Source organism: Neophocaena asiaeorientalis, unplaced genomic scaffold, assembly GCF_003031525.2.
Source record: "Neophocaena asiaeorientalis asiaeorientalis breed wild unplaced genomic scaffold, Neophocaena_asiaeorientalis_V1.1 scaffold51, whole genome shotgun sequence".
Taxonomy (NCBI): domain Eukaryota; kingdom Metazoa; phylum Chordata; class Mammalia; order Artiodactyla; family Phocoenidae; genus Neophocaena; species Neophocaena asiaeorientalis.
In genome coordinates this window covers 3,247,170-3,267,488 of record NW_020173335.1, presented here as the reverse complement: position 1 = coordinate 3,267,488, position 20,319 = coordinate 3,247,170, and the positions used below count along the sequence as shown (strand labels likewise).

The window sequence follows — 20,319 nt, the reverse complement described above, 5'->3', positions numbered from 1 at the left end:
AGACCTGTACACAAAAAACTATATGACACTGATGAAAGAAATTGAAGTCAACACAAACAGATGGAAAGATACATCGTGTTCTTGGACTGGAAGAATTAATATTGTTAAAATGAACATACTACCCAAGGCAATCTGTAGGTTCAGTGCAATATCTGTCAAAATACCCATGGCGTTTTTCATAGAACGAGAACAAATAATTTTAAATATTGTATGGAAACACAGAATCAAGTTTTTGATTAATAAATTCAAAGAGGCCAAGAAAGCTAGATCTGAGAAAAAATTATTAGGTTTAGTGACTAGGGGATCTTAAGGGAGATTTCAGTAGTAAAATTGGGGTCACTGTTTACAAGGAGATAATGCCAGAAGTTGTGTGATGAAAGACGAGAGAGATTTTCTTTGGTCTCCAAATTTTGAGCTCAGGTTTGCTTGGTGATGAAGCTTTCACAAGACTTTGCACAAACTGCAAAGCGCCATTCCTGCTTATGAAGCAGACTGTGGGTTTCACAGCAGTGAATGGCAACTTCTAAACATAAAAAAATGTTAAACAAAAATACATCAGGCTCTGTTCTTCTCTCTTTCTACTAAATAACCATGCAAGGTTCTCCAGACTGTATGGAGTATGCTACCTTAGCAGCACCAATAAGCAGAATGACCCAAGAGAAAAAGATGTGACTTGGATGCACCACATCAGCGTTGTTATTGGCTTTTATCACCTGGGCCTGTAATAAAACGTGGAGTAATCAACCAGTTGTCTACACCCAGGAGATGGTCATTTCTGCTGTTTGCCCTAAAGTATCTTTTAAAGGGACCTGCCTTTGCTGAGTTTCTCAAAGTTGATATTAAATAGTTAATTAAAGTCGTACTCAGTGAGAACAGCCTTACATTTAGCTTAGAGTTTTAAGACATGCATGCAAATCTAATACTAATTAGCATCATCATTCAGAAATTTCTAATAGTGTTTCATAGGGCCATGAATCTAGAGGGGAAACTGAGAGCTTTCTCCTCCTTCTCTCTGCCCCCAGAGGTGACACAGAACAAGGTGACGATATATGGGGTGGGATATTATCTAACTCATTTTAGAAAGTTGTCTTTTGAAACTGTTTCCAGAGCTATGACACATCATTTGAATATTGATAGTGTTAGTGACAGTAAATCTTCCTTCTTTGAGGATGGATATAAGTTAGGGAAATGACTTTGAATTTTGGAGTATTGCTGGAGAATAAGGTAGAGATGAAAAAGAGTAATTTCATTTCTAATTAAAGGAGGAGTCGTTTCAAAGTAGAGAACTAATGTTCTTGTGTCTCAGGTCAGTAGGGTCTTGTATCTGTGCTGTATTGGGGAGAAGGTCAGTATTAGCACGCGAACCCGCTGATACTTGGGGGATGGAGTGTTAGGAATACAACGCTCAGATTTTCATCCTGAGATGGTCACTGCAAACTGGGTAAGCAAAACACCTTAGCTCAGGTCAGCATTCTGACTGAGTCCTGGGTGTAAACGCAGTGATATCCTTATCATTTGGGGGGACAGGGAGAATGACAGACATGAGGTCAGGGGAGGTGAGCAATGCCGACCAAATGGCTGTTCATTGTGTGCGTGGTAAAGCGACACAGAGACGGATATCTAGGAAAATAGAAACTGTAGGCAAGTGGACAATTGAATATGTGCCCTGATGAGATAAACGGCAAGGGGAAAAGGCTGAGAGGTGGCTGGGATAGTCAGGAGGGGATGGCCATGGTTCCACAATTATGGTCATTGGAGAATTAGCTGAACTGCATGCAAAAAGGTGCCTTCTGCGTTAGGTGAATTGTCATTTCTGATGAAGTCTTGTGCATCTCGTGCCCATGCTTGGGCCAATGCCAGGTGTTTCCAGATGGTCACGACAGCCAGGAGGCCCCTTGACAGCTCACTCCAGAGTCTAGAACAAATGGGAAACGAAAGATATGGCTTCTTATTCAGACTGTGTATTCAAACAGTGGCTTCCTTTACCGGGCGATTTCACTGAGGATGGATGTGGAGGTCTCATTCATAAATCATATTGCCTGACATCCCTATAGTTTTTAGACGACATGCCAACACTTTGCAGGAAATGAAATAAAACAGACCCAGAGAGAATTTTAGAGCAACTTCTCATTTTTATACGTCCTATGGAGTCAACAATTTCTGAACAAGCTTAAGATTTAAGATATGCACGTCAGGATGCATACATCCGTGCATAAAATAAGAAATCACGGCGGAGTTTGCCCAGAAGGGTTTGAACAGTGAAAGGGATTTTTCATGTAAGTCAGGAATGAGCAGAGTCAAACACATTAAAGGTGGTTCTCAACATCTGTCCTCAGACGAGGACAAAAACATAAATATGAATAAAAGTCGGGAATCTCATCTTTGCTTTATGTTAAAGTATTAGATAAACGTAAAGAAATACGTACAGCTGTTTCCTGAGCCATGTTAGTCTGTTCTGCAGAAGATGGTCAGTAAAGATGTCGGTCGACCATTACACAGACATAACCTAGAAATCCCAGGAAACGTCTTATGTCAGGAAGGCAGAAGCGAGTTGAAGACATAAATACTTAGACGAAAATTGAAACATCTGATGAATAAGGGCCACTCAGAGAGCTGGCCAATCTGGCTTTCCTTTCATTTCATATCGCACGATAGTCATTAAAAATTATTACCCATCATTTATTGATTGTCTGCAATTAGCTATTCAAATCTATGTATTTTAGCAATGCTCTTATTCATTAAACAAATCTACTTTTTCTATAGACCATTTATTTTTGTGAGTAAAATAAAATGAAATATGATAGTATTGGCCTTATCCTTTAAATGAGATTTAATAAATTTACAAGGATGCCTGGTATTATGTTTTGGGTTGTTAGATTATGTTACTGGAGAGCTGACTTTCATATTTTAGATGGAAATTAACTTTGAGATTAAAAAATATCAGCTATTCATTAACTCAAAACATGTGGTTGACCTGACTTGGTTGTCTTAAGCGCTGTGGCATGTGTGGTCTGTATTGTGCATTGCAGGGATTATTCTTGGACAAAGTAACCCTTACTTCTCAGAGAGATAGGATCAAATTTGTGTTTCAAAAAATTATTCTGGTTATATTGTGGAGAAGTGAATGGAAGGGGCATAATTGGATGAAGGAGGAAAGTTGGGTAGGTATTCCAATAATCCGAGTTAGGGACACAATATTATCCATTAGTTAAGAGTGTGGACTCTGAATCTGCCTGTCTGGGTTTGAATACAGCATCTCTTACTAGCTGTCTGACTTTGAGTAAGTCACTTACTCTCCCTATGTTTCAATTTTCCTGTCGGTAATTTAGGAATAATAATCTTTCCTACCTCGAGGGTTAGCATAAGAAATATATGAGTTCATGTACCATGCTAGGCCACAGGGCAAGCCCAAGATACATGGTATATGCTATCAGTGAACTAGGATGGTTGGTATGGAGAGAGAAATAAGGGGACCACCTTTGAGTATATTTAGGTATTAGAATGACCATGACTTAGTGATGGTCTGACTGTGGCGGAGGGATTGGGAGAAGGTCCTTCACTGAAATACAAGTACTGGTAGAGAACAAGGGATTGTGGGAGTGATGGGGACTTCCAAATAAAATATTGTCTTTTTTTTTTTAAAGAATGATGATTCTATGCCAAAGTATTTTGATAATATTCTTTGTGTTGCATGGAGTAGAACACATGGGATGAGTTAAGTCCGTGGGAAAGATTAAAAAAGTAGGAGTTCTGAGCTTCACACAATTGCTCCTTGACTGCGTTTCTCAAGGTGAGAGATGTCCCTTTTGGGTGACATGTTTCTGTGTGTGGTGCCAGCCCTGCATCCATCTTCTCATAAAGAGGTTTTGGTCAGCGTTAGAACTTTTCATGAGCGCGCCGATCTTGTATATAAAAGCATTATTAGCACGATAAAGCCTTTAAAAAATACCAGATAATACAAGGAATGAGTTATTATGAATATGTATAAATCCCAGGTAATTGCAGTTTGTTCTTTATAACTAATGATTTTTACTTGTATTTTTTTTTATGGGGCTGTCCTAAAATATGTTTATACTTACATGGCTTGTTAAATAAGAATGTGTATATATTCTTTTTCTTCTTCCGGTTTTATTGAGTGATAATTGACGTACAGCACTGTATAAGTTTAAGGCATGACGCATAATGATTTGACTTACATACGTCATGAAATGATTATCACAATAAGTTTAGTGAACATCCATCTCATATAGATACAAAATAAAAGAAAAATTCAAACATTTTTCTCTGTGATGAGAAGTCTTAGGGTTTACTTTCTTAACTACTCTCATATATAACATTCAGCAGTGTTAATTACATTTATCATGTGGTACATTACATCCCTAGTACTTATTTATCACGTAGAACTGGAATTTCGTACCTTTTGACTACCTTCATCGAGTTTCTTCTCCCCCAGCCTTCACCTCTGATAACTACAGATCTGATCTCTTTTTCTATGAGTTTGCTTGTTGGTTTTTTTTTTTAATTTTATGTTATTTGTTTTTTTATACAGCAGGTTCTTATTAGTCATCCATTTTATACACATCAGTATTGTTTTTGAAGTGTAAGTGACCAGCAGCACTCTGTTATTTCCTGGGGCACAACATAATGATTTGTTATTTCTGTATATTACAAAATGATCACCAAGATAGGTCTAGTTACTGTTTGTCACCGTACACAGTATTATTGACTGTATTCCCCACAACCTACGTTTCATTCCCGTGACTGATTTATTCTGAAACTGGAAGTTTGTCCCTCTCCAGCTCCCTCACCTGTTTCACTCACCCCCTCCCCTTCCCTCTGGTGACCATCTGTTCGTCCTCTGTATTTATGACTCCGTTTCTGTTTTGTTATGTTCATTCTTTTTTGTTTGTCCGTTTTTTAGAATCCGCATAGAAATAAAAGCATACACGACTTGCCTTCTCTACCTGACTGATTTCACTTAGCACAATGTCCTTTAGGTCCATCCAGGAGTTTTTTCTTTTTTACTTTTTATACCTGAGTAATATTCCCTTGTGTACATACACTGCGTCTTCTTTACCCATCATCTGTTGATGGGCACTTAGGTTGCTTCCATGTCTTGGCTATTGTGAGTAATGCTGCTATGAACATTGGGGTACATTATTAGTGTTTTTTTATTCTTCAGAAAAATACCCAGAAGTGGAGTCGCTGGATTGTACGGTAGTTCTATTTTTAATTTTTTGAGGAACCTCTATAATGTTTTCCGTAGTGGCTGCACCAATTTCCATTTCCACCGACAGTACACGAGGGTTCCCCATTCTCCATGTCTTGCCGGCATGTGTTATTTGTTGTCTTTTGGATGACAGCCATTCTAATGTGTGAGGTGATAGCGCGTTGCGGTTTTGATTTGCATTTCCCTGATGATTATTGATGTGGAGCATCTTTTCATGTATCTGTTGGCCATCTGTATGTCTTCTTGGGAAAAGTGTCTATTCAGGTCCTCTGCCCATTTTTTAATTGGGTTGTTTTTGTTTTCGAAGTTGAGTTGTACGAGTTATTTGTACATATTGGATATTAACCCCATATCAGATGTAGGATTTGAAAATCTCCTCCCCCACTCAGTAGGCTGCCTTTTCAAACTTGTTGACAGTTTCTATCACTGTGGAAAAGCTTTTAAGTTTCATGTAGTCCCGTAGCCAGAATTATTTTTTAATGCTTTATAATTCTTTGAATTCCTCAAGTGGGGTGTTAAGTAAATAAGCACTCAAAAATTTGATGAATTATTGATATCAACTCTCTGTATTTTTCAATATGTTGATTCTTTTGTGTTTTATGCAAAAGGGCATTTACTTTCAAGCAAATGCATGTGATTGCATGCCAATTCCAATGATTTATCCTTTCTGTTTCCCCTGTTCTTCTAGTCTGCTCCCAGTTTTCAAGAGGAGTATATGCAATTTTTGGATTTTATGACAAGAAGTCTGTAAACACCATCACGTCATTCTGTGGGACGCTCCATGTATCTTTCATCACTCCCAGCTTCCCGACAGATGGCACCCATCCATTTGTCATTCAGATGCGACCAGACCTCAAAGGAGCACTTCTCAGCTTGATTGAGTACTACCAATGGGATAAGTTTGCATACCTCTATGACAGTGACAGAGGTAAGTAACAATATCCTTCTCCCTTTGTAATGGGTCACATTCAGTGCCCACACTTGATACTTAGTGTGACTTTATAGGGCTATGTAAGTGTGTTGAAGTCCAAGGGTAACTTGGCTTAATTATGCTGTGTAAATGAGTAATGCAATTAGAAACCTGTGTAACATATTTAGAGTAAAACAAACAAGCAAAAACGTTGTGGATGTACCATTTACAGAGATAGATTGTGTTCGCACAACGCCCGAATGTTCAGTTGTAATGCACAAAGCACTTTCTGGTACCAGCAGCTAAGACCCTAGGATGACTGTCTTCCCAGTCCAGGGTCAGTGAAGTGACGGCCTTGAAAACTGGTTTAAGTAAGATTTGAATAAATCTTTAAATAGGAACGTCTACAGAAATGTATAGACATTAAATATTTCCACATGCAAAGATTTTATCAGGCAGGGACAGTTGTTATTAACCCTGCTTTAGAATGAGATCCCTGAATCTCAGAGAAGTTGATTTTTTCATCAGCTACCCACACGTGGTTCAGCTGAACTGAGGTCTTTTGACAGCAGACCTGTGCTTTGTCACAGCTCTTCTACAGCTATTTACGAGGAGACGCTTTGGATTAGGTAGAGTCTTGGCTCATTTTACTAGTTTTTATTTCAGGGGTAAGGGTCCTTCCTGTGTGTTTCCCGCTTCATTTGTTGTGAAGTTTGGTATTAGCGGACCTGATTGACTTACGTGTCATAGAATTTCAGATATTTCTAACCATTCCTGGGTCTGTGATTCAGCTTCAGTGGGTCTGTGTACTTCGTAACATCGAATGAACATTTTGTGCCCATGAACGTAGATGATTTTTCTCGAGAGAGTATCCACCCACAGACTCAAAAGTATTGACAACCACCATTGCCAGAGTACCTAATAGATACCAGCCTGTCCACGAAGCAACTTGCTTTAAATGTTCAAGTGAAAACCAGAAGCCTGTTTCTACCAGGAGAGGGCACCTTGCTTACCTGCGAGGGCGGCCAAGCCGGGAGCCAGCTGCCAGCCCTCTCCACGATCAGTCTGGAGACATTGGCTACAGCAGTCACAGCCTAGCATGCTCCAGCCTGGTGTCTGATTCCCTGTCCCAGCCTCCAGTCCTGAGGATGAGAAGCCTCTGTGGAAAAGCCAGTCAGCACTCTAGACACTGAGAAGAAAGACTGTCAACAACTTTCCTGCTGCTCTGACAAGGAGAGCCTTGCTATACACATGGGGAGTGAAAAACTCAAACACAGATCAGCTGAGAGTAAATACGGATTCTGGTGTGCTGGATGGCCCTCTGCCCATCCTTCTGATAAATGAGATACAGGGCTTATCATCATCTTCCTCTTGCCCTCTGCTACGTCCTCCTTAACTCTTGTCTCCTCTTCATAGGATTTCTACCATCTAAACGTCTTTTACTTCTAGCCACTCTTCTGTGTCATTGTCATGACTCCAGGCCAGGACAGCCCCATGTGTTCATCCTTCATCCTTCCATTTCTGTACTTGTTTCTCTTCAATCCACTTTCCGTAAAGGAGCCAGAAGTTTTGAGTGCTTTTATTTATTTTTAATTTAATTTTGTTTTATATGGGGGTATAGTTGACTTACAATGTTGTGTTAGTTTCAGGTGTACAGCAAAGTGATTCAGTTATAATATACATGTATCCATTCTTTTTCAGATTCTTTTCCATTATAGGTTATTACAAGGTATTGAGTAGAGTTCCCTGTGCTGTACAGTAGGTCCTTGTTGTTTATCTCTCTTATATATAGTAGTGTGTTACATGTTAATCCCAAACTCCTAATTTATCCCTCCCCTCCACCTTTCCCCTTTGGTGACCATAAGTTTGTTTTCTATGTCTGTGAGTCTGTTTCTGTTTTGTAAATAAGTACATTTGTATCATCTTTTCAGATTCCACATATAAGTGATAGCATATATTTGTCTTTCTTCTTCCGACTTACTTTGCTGAATATGCTAATCTCTGGGTCCATCCATGTTGCTGCAAATGGCATTATTTCATTCCTTTTTATGGCTGAGGAATATTCCATTGTGTATATGTACCACATCCTCTTTATCCAGTTTTCTGTTGATGGACACTTAGGTCGCTTCCATGTCCTGCATGTTGTAAATAGTGCTGCAATGGGTATTGAAGTGTGTGTATCTTTTCAAATTATGGTTTCCTCTGGGTATAAGCCCAGGAGTGGGATTGCAGGGTCAGATGGTAGCTCTATTTTTTGAATGCTTTTAAATGCTTTCCTGACGACCTTGCTCCTTTGCTTAAAATACTCCAGTGGCTCCTCGTTATAATGAGGATAAAACTGGAATTTCTTAACATGACTGTAAGGTGTTGTAGTATCTGGTTCCTGCCCACTTATACCACTGCCTTTCTCACTCACTAGGCTAAACCCATCTCACGAATATTCTTTTACTTTCTCAGATGCACCAAATTCTTTCACCTTGAATCTCTGCACAGACTTCGAAATTTTTCTCCTTCAGGTCTTAGTTTATATAACATTCCCTCGGAGGTGCATTTCATATTGTTATCTTCTCTCAAAGCAATCTCTTCTTTCCCTACATAGTACTTACCACAAGGTGTAATTAATATTGATGTTCATTCTTTCACCCAAGAAGTGAGCTCCCAGTATATTCTAGGGGCTGTTTTAATCACACAGACTAAGCTTTATTCTTTTCATTTAAGATCTGGCTCTAAGCCCAGGAAGGCAATGCCCTGGCAGTACCCACTACACCTAACTGTACATACAGCACTTAACATAATGCTAGCACAGAGTTGATGTCGATAAATAGCATTAATAAATGAATGAGTCGAGCATCTGTGTATTTTAAGTTTGAGATGGTATTAGAACCTGGATCTTGCTTGCTAAATTGAAGGATCAGAGGTGAATTCTCTCTACTCTTTGACTAGGTGAAAGGTATTAGAACCTGGATCTTGCTTGCTAAATTGAAGGATCAGAGGTGAATTCTCTCTACTCTTTGACTAGGTGCAAGGTGGTGTTTTCACTTTAGGGACACACTTCAGCGTCACTATGGCTCGGATGATGATGGGTGGCCTTATGTACTTGTGAAAAGAACCTGACACGTCTTTAATGATTTTATTAACACTTTATGACTATTAAATGAAATTGAAATGATGCGATAATCTCCAGTCATTAAATTATGCAAATTGATTTGAGTTCGGGTGCATCTGTGGAGAGGTCAACATTACAGTGATAACATTAAGTAATTATATATTAAAGCCAGAACTGACATTGTGGATACAGTTTCAAGATATTTTCAAATGGATACTCATGTTTTAATATGAAGAGTATCACACTGGCTTTTCATCCGAATCTATTTTCAGAGATAAATGTGTAAGACTCAAAATACTGGCAGGAGACCCTTATGTAATGTTTTACTTGACTCGTGGAAACGGCGTGTTTGCTCTCTGATTTTTTCTTACCAATTACAGTTGTTAGAGCTTTGCTGTCATATCACATTTTAAAACGTTTATTCATACATTTATCACACGAACTTTTTTCCCCCCTATGGTCCTTAACCCACTTCTCTTAGACTTTAAGGAAGCACCTCCTTGTTTTTGTGTTACACGACTTGAGAATGAATCTGTGTGCCCTTACTATATTATGAGTGCTCTTAAAAATAGGCTCCATGATTTGATCTTTCAAGTTATGTCTCCATGTGCCTCAATTTCAAAGAGTTTTGTCTGTTTTTGATATGGCACTCTTTCCAGGTCCTTGACCGTAAGGATTTGTTTTTAATAATCTCTAATTTTCTGAGAGTCTGGATCAGGTAAACATGCTGTTAAATTTTAATTTCTAAATAAATGAATTGATGTTCTTTCGAATAGCCCAAGCATGAGAATGGCTGTCCAACGTTCTGCACTGGATACAAGCTACATGAAAAGGACACAGTTTTTCTATGCTTCTTCTTTGCACTGCTTTTAACTAGGACTGCCAGTGAAACCTTTCCCGATTCCAACTGTCCATCCAAAGGCCGAGCAGCAAGTCCAGGAGACTACATCCCAGTTGTAGACAAGGGAAGACATGGATGCATCCTGATCTTTGTATAGGCTTTTGACTAGTTCAAGTTTACCAGTGAGAGGACTGCTGAAACTGTTCACTTGGTGCCATGTGACCCTTTAGGAATGCCGGTGTCTTCTCTTTATCCAAGTCATGTGGCAGCAGCCTGGCACTCCTCAATGGATAACCCAACACCCTTCCTAAAAGTTCCAGAGAGAGGAGGTAGATGGCAGGGAGAGTAGGTAGATGGATCTTCAACACATTGGAGATACAGAGTCATGGGGTTGCCTATGTTAATGCATTCAATATAGGTTTGTCTTGGGATTCACATGTACTACATTTGAACCAGGACTTAATCAAAATGTGGTTTTTATTTATTGTGTCAATGTTAATAAGGTAAGGTCATACATTTCTGTAGACAGTTGGTAAAACCAGAACTAATGCTTTTATAACTTGGTTTTAACTTTGAACCACACTATTTGTCCCCTGAAGGAAAGGCACATTGATTCCAGTTCCAAAAAAGGCATCATGCCTAGAATAAAAATGCTTCCAGATTATACATTGCTTTTATGATGTTCCTGAGAAAGCCAGTGAGGGAAATATATGTTAATCTAACCTGGCCTAGGCGTGCTGCTGTGATTTAGTGATCATAAAATATTAATTTCTGTGCCTGAAAGATGAATAAGGGCTGTGAATTTTAAATGGAACAAAAAATATTTTCAAGAAGAAAGACGTGGTCTGAGTGAAATATACCTGTATGCAGTAGTCAATTTTAATCCCACCTATTAATGTGCAAACTAAGGCATCTAGACTTCACCTGTTTCAGGGCTGAAGGCTTTTCTGTAATTTTGTCACAGGCTTAGGAGCAGTAACTTAAGATGCGACTGTGAACTACTGACGGTTCTTGGAGAGAATTTTAGGGAGAGTGTCAGCTTATAAATAGGGTGTACAGCTGTAACTAGTCCAGCAACAATGAGGCACTCGAAGAAGTAACATAATACAGAAGTAAGTAGCAGTACTTTAGCTATTCTTTATTTTATCCAGAAGTCTGAGCATTTAGTAGAGTGTAGAACTTAATTTTATACTCCTGTCATATTCTTGAGGATTTTTTTTTTCTTTTGCGGTACGCGGGCCTCTCACTGTTGCGGCCTCTCCCGTTGCGGAGCACAGGCTCCGGACGCGCAGGCTCAGCGGCCATGGCTCACGGGCCCAGCCGCTCCGCGGCATGTGGGATCTTCCCGGACCGGGGCGCGAGCCCGCATCCCCTGCAACGGCAGGCGGACTCTCAACCGCTGCGCCACCAGGGAAGCCCTTCTTGAGGTTTTTCAGAATATATTTTAAATATATTTCTTAGAAAGAGCAGTTAATTTTCCAATTTTTTTTTCTATTTGTAGATGAACAACGGTATATCTCCAGTTCTCTTTGTCATAAGCAATAAAATAATAAGAAATTAAACCAGGATTTAAAAGTCCTGATTTAGTGGTACAGATATTAGAGTTGAATAACCAGCTATTAATGTTTTTGAACAAACCGATACTTACATAGAATTCCCAGTGTCCATACAAGTTTATATTCTGAATTAAGGGATGAGTGTATTTATAAAGATACTTCTAGGCTAGTTTGTGTGGAAGGGAAAGAGGTAATACTTTCCTAATTGGAATCTGTTACCAAGAGGCTAAGAGCATCAGTTTGTGTTGTGTAAGAATAATTTGATTTCACCCTACTATTTGTGATGTGCATTTTCAGTGGTTTTTTTAAATTTTAAAATGATCTATTAATTTAAAACTAACCAGACATAATAGAAAACTCTTAGTTGTAGGAAAGGGGCAGATCAAGTTGAGAAAGTATTTGAGAGAGTCAGTTGCTACTACTAAAAAAAAACCAAATCGGAGAACATTGATTAATAAGCATGGGACAGCAGTCTCTTCAAAATGTGAGACATCATGCCATGGTTGGTGAATTATTTCCGGCTGTCCTTAGGAGATAACTGAATAATATTCAGTGTCTTCTGATGAAACTAAATTCATCGTCTGATTACGTACCACTTGGGCAGTTTAGCATCTTAATAAATGGATGTATTTTTTTTTTAGGTTTCATAGGTTACAAAATATTAATTCTAAGAGTTTTCATAACAGAATCCACACCAACTGTGAGTTATTTTTTGATACATAAAATGGATGAGTTTGAATCAGCTATTTCTTTAAATGCATTTTTATTGATTTTATATATGTATCCTCTCCATATTTTGGACAAGGTGAACTGCCAATAAATGTTAAGTTTAGAAATATCACTTGAGATTCATTTACACATTGGCATTTATATTTAACATTTCTTGTTATATATGTTAAAGGATAGGACAGAATATCAAGAGCATCACCACTTGAAACTTTAACTTAGTATGTGGTTAAGTTCATAGTTAAATGAAAGCAACACGAAATGACTGATTACCTAGAAGAAAGGAAGCTCACGTATAAGTGCTGTATGGTAATATGTAGTGTGTAGAACACCACCCATGGATGTGTTGTTTTAAAGAGGTGACAAGGAACAGTCACATCATGACTGGAATGTGGCAAAGTAGGACCTTTGACAGTGAAAAAGGTTTAGAAAATTAGCGTTTTTTCCTACTTGGAAAAAAAACTGAATAAACTTGATAAGTGTTTTCAAGCACATTGATAGCTGTTGAGTCGATCATGGTGATCAACTTTGGTTCTGTCTTCACTGATGATGAAAAACAGGAAAAGGACTTGGAATGCATCCTGGAAGGATTTAATTTACTTACAGTGAACGGAAATCATAGGTGATCTGTGAAGTTTTTAAAAGAAGTTTTATCATTAATAGATTTTTTACAACGGCATGTGGTCTCTGTTTAAGTTATCCCTTGAGTAATTCTTGAGTACCCTGTATTTTTTGTTACAAGACTGGATGGAGGAAACTAATTTTGTTGTTTTGCCCAAAGAAACCCCACAAAATTCATTTCAAGTTTAATTTATTGTTCGACTTTTCCGTTTGAAATAAAAGTAAATTATTTTCAGTTTTCATGATGAAATATTTAAAATAACAACATGGAGAGAATAATGTGTCCTGAAGAAGACCTGAAAGGACACTTAAGCCAGCTTTATTAGTGAAGGGTAAGAGGAAGCTTGCTTTATCTCTATCCTGCTCCTGACAATTATTATTATTTATTTATTTTTAAACATTTATTTTAATTTTGGCTGTGTTGGGTCTTTGTTTCTGTGCGAGGGCTTTCTCTAGTTGTGGCAAGCGGGGGCCACTCTTCATCGCGGTGTGCGGGCCTCTCACTATCGCGGCCTCTCTTGTTGTGGAGCACAGGCCCCAGACGCGCAGGCTCAGTAGTTGTGGCTCACGGGCCTAGTTGCTCTGCGGCATGTGGGATCTTCCCAGACCAGGGCTCGAACCCGTGTCCCCTGCATTGGCAGGCGGACTCTCAACCACTGCGCCACCAGGGAAGCCCCCCTTGACAATTATTTTGAATAAATACCTGACATCCTGTTATTTCAGCCATAAATATTTCAGTTTATATTTTGAAAGAACAATTCTCTTGGTTTAAATATAACTACAATATCATTATCATATATAGACAAGTTAACAGTAATTCATTCCTAGCATCATCTTTTTTCTTTTTTCACAGTTTGTTTGAATCAGGATAAAAGTGAGGTCCACATATCCAGTTGGTTAACATATCTCTTTAGGCTTTTATAAGGTAATGTAGAGCTTCCCACAGTCTGGACTTTGATTAACATATTACTCTTTGCCATATATTCGTTATCAAAGGGTAATTAGATCTAGATGCTTGCTGAGATTCATGTTCACTTCTTGGCATGAATATTTCATAGGTGGTGTTGAGTATCCCCATTTGAAGGCACGTAACTTCTACGCATCTCTCTTTTTGTTTTGTTAGCAGCAGTTAACGATTCTTGCCTTGATTCATTAATTCACAAGGTGTTACAAGATTGGTTATGATTCTGAATCTATATTCGTTCATCATTTATTAGCTGGAGTTCTTCCAAAAAACCCGTCCCTTAATGAACTATTACCCTGAGTAGAATTCTTATAGGAAAGGTGGGAAAATGCTTGTTTCTTTACCTTTATTTACCAGATTTCAAAATAATAGCTTGGCTCCTTAGCATTCAAAGGCAATCAAATACTTTTCTTAAATGTCATTACTAATCTATGGATTAGAAAATGTATGTATCTAAGCCTTTTGCAGTTATTATTTTTATTGCTACTCCAACTGCGTCATCTCTGTTTAAAGTGATTCTCATCAAATTTGCTCCTGGGTCATTTGACACGAGGCCGATAGTTTTGGAGAGCTCCCTGCTTTGGGGGGTCACAAGGTGCTCTAGGCTCATCTTATATACGCTTGGCAATATGGAATCAATGAGAATTTTAATGATATTTTCCAGGCTCAGGTAATTTTCAACAACATTTAGAATATGCATTTTTTTGCTGTCGTAAATAGATTTCAATAAAGTTTAGAACATGAATTAAGCTTCTAGAGTCATGTGTTCACATAAGGGAAACCCCAGATTTTATGGGTAAAAAGGGTCCAATATTCTTGTCTTTCTGCAATAAAGAAGATGATGTGATGAGTTCTGAATTCTTTTTGGAGCCTTGATTTTTGTTGTTCATTAAGCTATTCATAGAAATGAGGAATTTGGGTTGGCTGTGAAGAGTTGAAGTGACATGGAAGACAAGTCTATATACTAGTTTTCCAAGTGCTAAACTGCAGCATTAACTTTAGGAAAGATGTTCCCAAGTTGTTTTCCCTCCCAATCCTACATACGAGGCAATGTGTGACCAATTAAAAACAAAAATACAGTTTTCGATATGACCTAAGTCGTATGATGCTATAAACAAAGTTACTAATGACGAGTAAAGTGGTCTCACATTTGGGAAGTTAAGTAAGTGTAACCAGTGTGTACGAGAAAACTAACTGCTACCATGTGGTTAATAGGTGAACATTTAATTCCTACAGGATTAGTCCCAGTAACAAAAATGATATAACAGAGGCTGAGGAAAAAAAAAAATAATAACAACAACTGCCGACCAGAAAACGATAGGAGGAAATCGAGCAGCTTCAGAGATGACTGGTTTTCAGACTCGCATAGCCCACCTAGATTCATCTCACTGAAAATAGACTCACCGTCTTCAGGATAATAATGTGAAATGATAGTGTGTCATATATAAAGAAATATTTTTTTCTATTCTATACAAGAAAGAATGGATGTCCTTTGATTTCATTAAAACCAGAGGTAGGGAATTTCCTGGCGGTCCAGTTGTTAGGACTGGGAGTTTTCACCGCGGAGGGCACGGGGTCAGTTCCTGGTTGGGGAACTAACATCCCTCAAGCTGCACGGTGTGGCCAAACAAACAAAACCCCCCAAACCCCAGAGGTATTAAAACATCACACTTTGGTAATGTCCAAAAGAAAACAGCTGAGAAGCCCGAATGAAGGGGGTACAGTTTTCCCAGGTAGAGGAAAGAGCTCTTGATGCGAAGTGGCAACGAGTGGGTGTTGCTAAGGTTCGTAGCTGTCGCTCTTTAGAGGCGTCAGCATCCCTTCGTTGCAGAAAAGTAGCAGCCTTCCAGATGCGTGTCAGTTTCGCAGCACGCTTCTCCGTTAGTCGAGCCTTGCCGTCAGCCCCCCTGTCTCTCTGCTTTCCTAGGCTTGTCCACCCTGCAGGCGGTGCTGGATTCCGCTGCCGAAAAGAAGTGGCAAGTGACTGCTATCAACGTGGGGAACATCAACAATGACAAGAAAGATGAGACCTACCGCTCGCTCTTCCAGGATCTGGAGCTAAAGAAGGAGCGGCGGGTCATCCTGGACTGTGAGCGGGACAAAGTCAACGACATCGTGGACCAGGTGGGCTCCTGCCTGTTTCCTAGGGCGCCCAGTCGAGCGCGTGCGTGCAGCCTCGGCGTTTGCAGGGAGCGTTTCGGGGCGGTGCTTGAGCAGCAGGTTGTTTCCCCAGGGCCCGTGGAGGACCCGGCAAGGATCAGCGGTGACCTTGCCCCTGGCTTCACTTAGCAAGAGCAGGGCGTCCCCAGTAGTGCTGGCACGTCACACGAACCATTACCTGTATGCAATATACAGGTCCTGATCGTGTGGTCTATCGTGTTGTCCTAAATTTTGATATTTTGAAGTGGAAATTTAAAATTCAGTTCTTTTGAGCTGTTAAGAGAGAAAGAAATGGGCAGGCACGAAGTGAAAATAAGTCTGGGTCCTAAGGGAAAAGTGAGTAATTCATGGATTCTTTGGCAAGACGTGGAGTACTTCAAACATTAGGATATAGTGTGGTGTGCTAAACCTGGATTGTTGTCTGAGTGGATTTCGGTCTTCAGAAAAAGCATGTATTTATTTTTCCAAGAAGTAATTTTTTCCCTCCTAAGTAAGTAGGTTTTGTGTCACTGTGAAACTATTACTCTATGAAAATAAAATATGTAGGAGTGATATATGCAGTCCTTGCTGCTTGAAAAGTAAACTAGATGTATTAATTTGCATTATTTTAAAGAATAATATGATATCAGAGATATCTGTGCTCACCACATCACCTTGCTTCCTTTTAAGATCTTTCAGGATGGGACGGCCATGCAGTGATTTCCACACGATAGAAATAAAATCCACTATGTTATGCAGGTAGGGTAGGTGACCAGAGCTGGTGCTAAAAAGCATCAGGATTTACTGCCTAAGGTCTCCTCCACTGGTTTCTGCTTCTTTTCCAGCTGACAGTATACGTTTATAATATTTTCCTTGGAATAATTATATATATATGTTATACGTTTATGTATGTCACTTACATACACAAATGTATGTATATAAAATTATTCCTTGGAATAATATAGGATTGGAGGAAAATACACAATTAAGTATGCATATCTTGGCCCTTCTTAGGCTTTGAGGAGAAAATTAGATTCACTAATCTGTAAAACAAAGCATTTTGCAAACATAAACCTTGATGAACCCTTAATTGTTATAGAATAATACAGGGCCTAAGATACACAAAATGGATCTCTCATGAAATATTGAATAACTGAATAAAACTAGCTTGTTATAACAACAAACTAAATGTTTTATATCAGAGAGGTCAACATTTCAGTAGAACAGTCTTGATTCTTGTCTCCGGAGAGGAAGCTGGGATTGCTTTTAACCCGAAGGCCTCTGTTCAAATGTGAGTCTAACAACTCATTTGAATTTCAGAGGAGGTTCCCATTAAAACTGAATTTTGATAATACTTGTTAGTCTTTGTTTTAAAAATTTAGGTATTCATGACTCATAATAATACAAGTTGCTGAAAGCCTATATGAAAATAATTATTTCCGAAACTAGAAGAGAGAAACTACAAAAGAAACTGGGACCATATGGAATGGAATTTTTTTTAATCTTTTTTTTAAAACTTTTTATTTTATATTGGAGTATAGTTGATTAAAAATGTTGTGATAGTTTCAGGTGTACAGCAAAGTGATTCAGTTATGTATATACATGTATCTATTATTTTTCAAATAATTTTCCCATTTAGGTTGTTACATAACACTGAGCAGAGTTCCCTGTACTATACAGTAGGTCTTTGTTGGTTATCCATTTTATTTTTTTTAATAGATCTTTAATGGAGTATAATTGCTTCACAATACTGTGTTAGTTTCTGTTGTACAACAAAGCGAATCAGCCATATGCCTACACGTGTCCCCATATCCCCTCCCTATTGCATCACCCTCCCACCCTCCCTATCCCACCCCTCTAGGTGGTCACAAAGCACTGAGCTGATCTCCTTGTGCTATGCAGCTGCTTCCCACTAGCTAAATATTTTACATTCGGTCATATATGTCGATGCTACTCTCATTTTGACCCAGCTTCACCCTCCCACCCCATGTCATCAAGTCCATTCTCTAGGTCTACCTCTTTATTTCTGCCCTGCAACTAGGTTCATCAGTACCATTTTTTTTTTTTTTAAGATTCCATATATATGTGTCAGCATACAGTATTTGTTTTTCTCTTTCTGACTTACTTCACTCTGTATGACAGACTCTAGGTCAATCCACCTCTCTACAAATAACTCAATTTCACTTCTTTCATGGCTGAGTAATATTCCATTGTATATATGTGCCACATCTTTGTCCATTCATCTGTCGATGGACACTTAGGTTGCTTCCATGTCCTGGCTATTGTAAATAGAGCTGCAATGAGCATTGTAATACATGACTCTTTTTGAATTATGGTTTTCTCAGCATATATGCCCAGTAGTGGGATTGCTGGGTCATATGGTAGTTCTATTTTTAGTTTTTTAAGGAATTTCCATACTGTTCTCCATAGTGGCTGTATCAATTTACATTCCCACCAACAGTGCAGGAGGGTTCCCTTTTCTCCACACCCTCTCCAGCATTTATTGTTTGTAAATTTTTTGATAATGGCCATTCTCACTGGCATGAGGTGATACCTCATTGTAGTTTTGATTTGCAGTTCTCTAATAATTAGTGATGTTGAGCATCTTTTGATGTGCCTCTTGGCCATCTGTATGTCTTCCTTAGTGAAATGTCTATTCAGGTCTTCCACCCATTTTTTGGTTTTTTTTTTGGTTTCTTTCTTGTTTGTTTGTTTTTGTTTTGTGGTACGCGGGCCTTTCACTGTTGTGGCCTCTCCCGTTGCGGAGCACAGGCTCCGGACGCGCAGGCTCAGCGGCCGTGGCTCATGGGCCCAGCCGCTCTGTGGCATATGGGATCTTCCCGGACCGGGGCACGAACCCGTGTCCCCTGCATCGGCAGGCGGACTCTCAACCACTGCACCACCAGGGAAGCCCTTCCACCCATTTTTTAACTGGATTATTTGTTTTTTGATATTGAGCTCCATGAGCTGCTTTGTATATTTTGGAGAATAACCCTTTGTCTGTTGTTTCCTTTGCAAATATTTTGTCCCATTCTGAGGGTTGTCTTTTTGTCTTGTTTATAGGTTCCTTTGCTCTGCAAAAGCTTTTAAGTTTAATTAAGTCCCATTTGTTTATTTTTTGTTTTTATTTCCATTACTCTAGGAGGTGGGTTAAAAAAGATCTTGCTGTGGTTTATGTCAAAGAGTGTTCTTCCTATGTTTTCCTCTAAGAGTTTTATAGTGTCTGGTCTTACATTTAATTCTTTAATCCATTTGGAGTTTATTTTTGTGTATGGTGTTAAGGAGTCTTCTAATTTCATTCTTTTACATGTAACTGTCCAGTTTTCTCAGCACCACTTATTGAAGAGGCTGTCTTTTCTCCATTGTATGTTCTCGTCTCCTTTGTCAGAAATTAGGTGACCATACGTGCATGGGTTTATCTCTGGGCTTTCTATCCTGTTCCATTGATCTATATTTCTGTTTTTTTGCCAGTACCATACTGTCTTGATTACTGTAGCTTTGTGGTATAGTCTGAAGTCAGGGAGCCTGATTCCTCCAGCTCTGTTTTTCTTTCTCAAGATTGGTTTGGCTATTTGGGGTCTTTTGTGTTTCCATATGAATTATAAAATTCTTTGTTCTAATTCTGTGAGAATGCCATTGTTAGTTTGGTAGGGACGGCATTGAATCTGTAGATTGCTTTGGGTAGTATTGTCATTTTCACAATATTGATTCTTCCAATCCAAGAACATGGTATATCTCTCCATCTGTTTATGTCATCTTTGATTTCTTTCAACAGTGTCTTATACTTTTCTGAGTACAAGTCTTTTTGCCTCCTTCAGCAAGTTTATTCCTAGGTATTTTATTCTTTCTGTTGCAATGGTAAATGGGAGTGTTTCCTTAATTTCTCTTTTTGATTTTTCATTGTTGGTGTATAGGAATGCCAGAGATTTCTGTGCATTAAGTTTGTATCCTGCAACCTTACCAAATTCATTGATTAGTTCTAGTAGTTTTCTGGTGGCATCTTTAGGATTTTCTATGTATAGTATCATGTCATCTGCAAACAGTGACAATTATACTTCTTCTTTTCCAATTTGTATTATTTTATTTCTTTTTCTTCTCTGATTGCTGTGGCTAGTACTTCCAAAACTATGTTGAATAAGAGCAGTGAGAGTGGATATCCTTGTCTTATTCCTAATCTTAGTGGAAATGCTTTCAGTTTATCACCATTGAGTATGATGCTTGCTGTG

The 20,319-nt window shown here is 38.8% G+C and overlaps 1 protein-coding gene across 3 annotated transcripts in view; it reads left to right on the top strand.

Moving 5' to 3' along the window:
• The window catches only part of GRIA2 (glutamate ionotropic receptor AMPA type subunit 2), a 168,599-nt gene that overhangs the window by 77,034 nt on the left and 71,246 nt on the right, over positions 1-20,319 (top strand). For all 3 annotated transcript variants that reach the window (XM_024746134.1, XM_024746135.1, XM_024746133.1), the window contains exons 3-4: positions 5,919-6,158; positions 15,882-16,078. In XM_024746134.1, the coding sequence (XP_024601902.1) occupies positions 5,919-6,158; positions 15,882-16,078 (437 nt within the window). The remainder of the gene's footprint in view (positions 1-5,918; positions 6,159-15,881; positions 16,079-20,319) is intronic.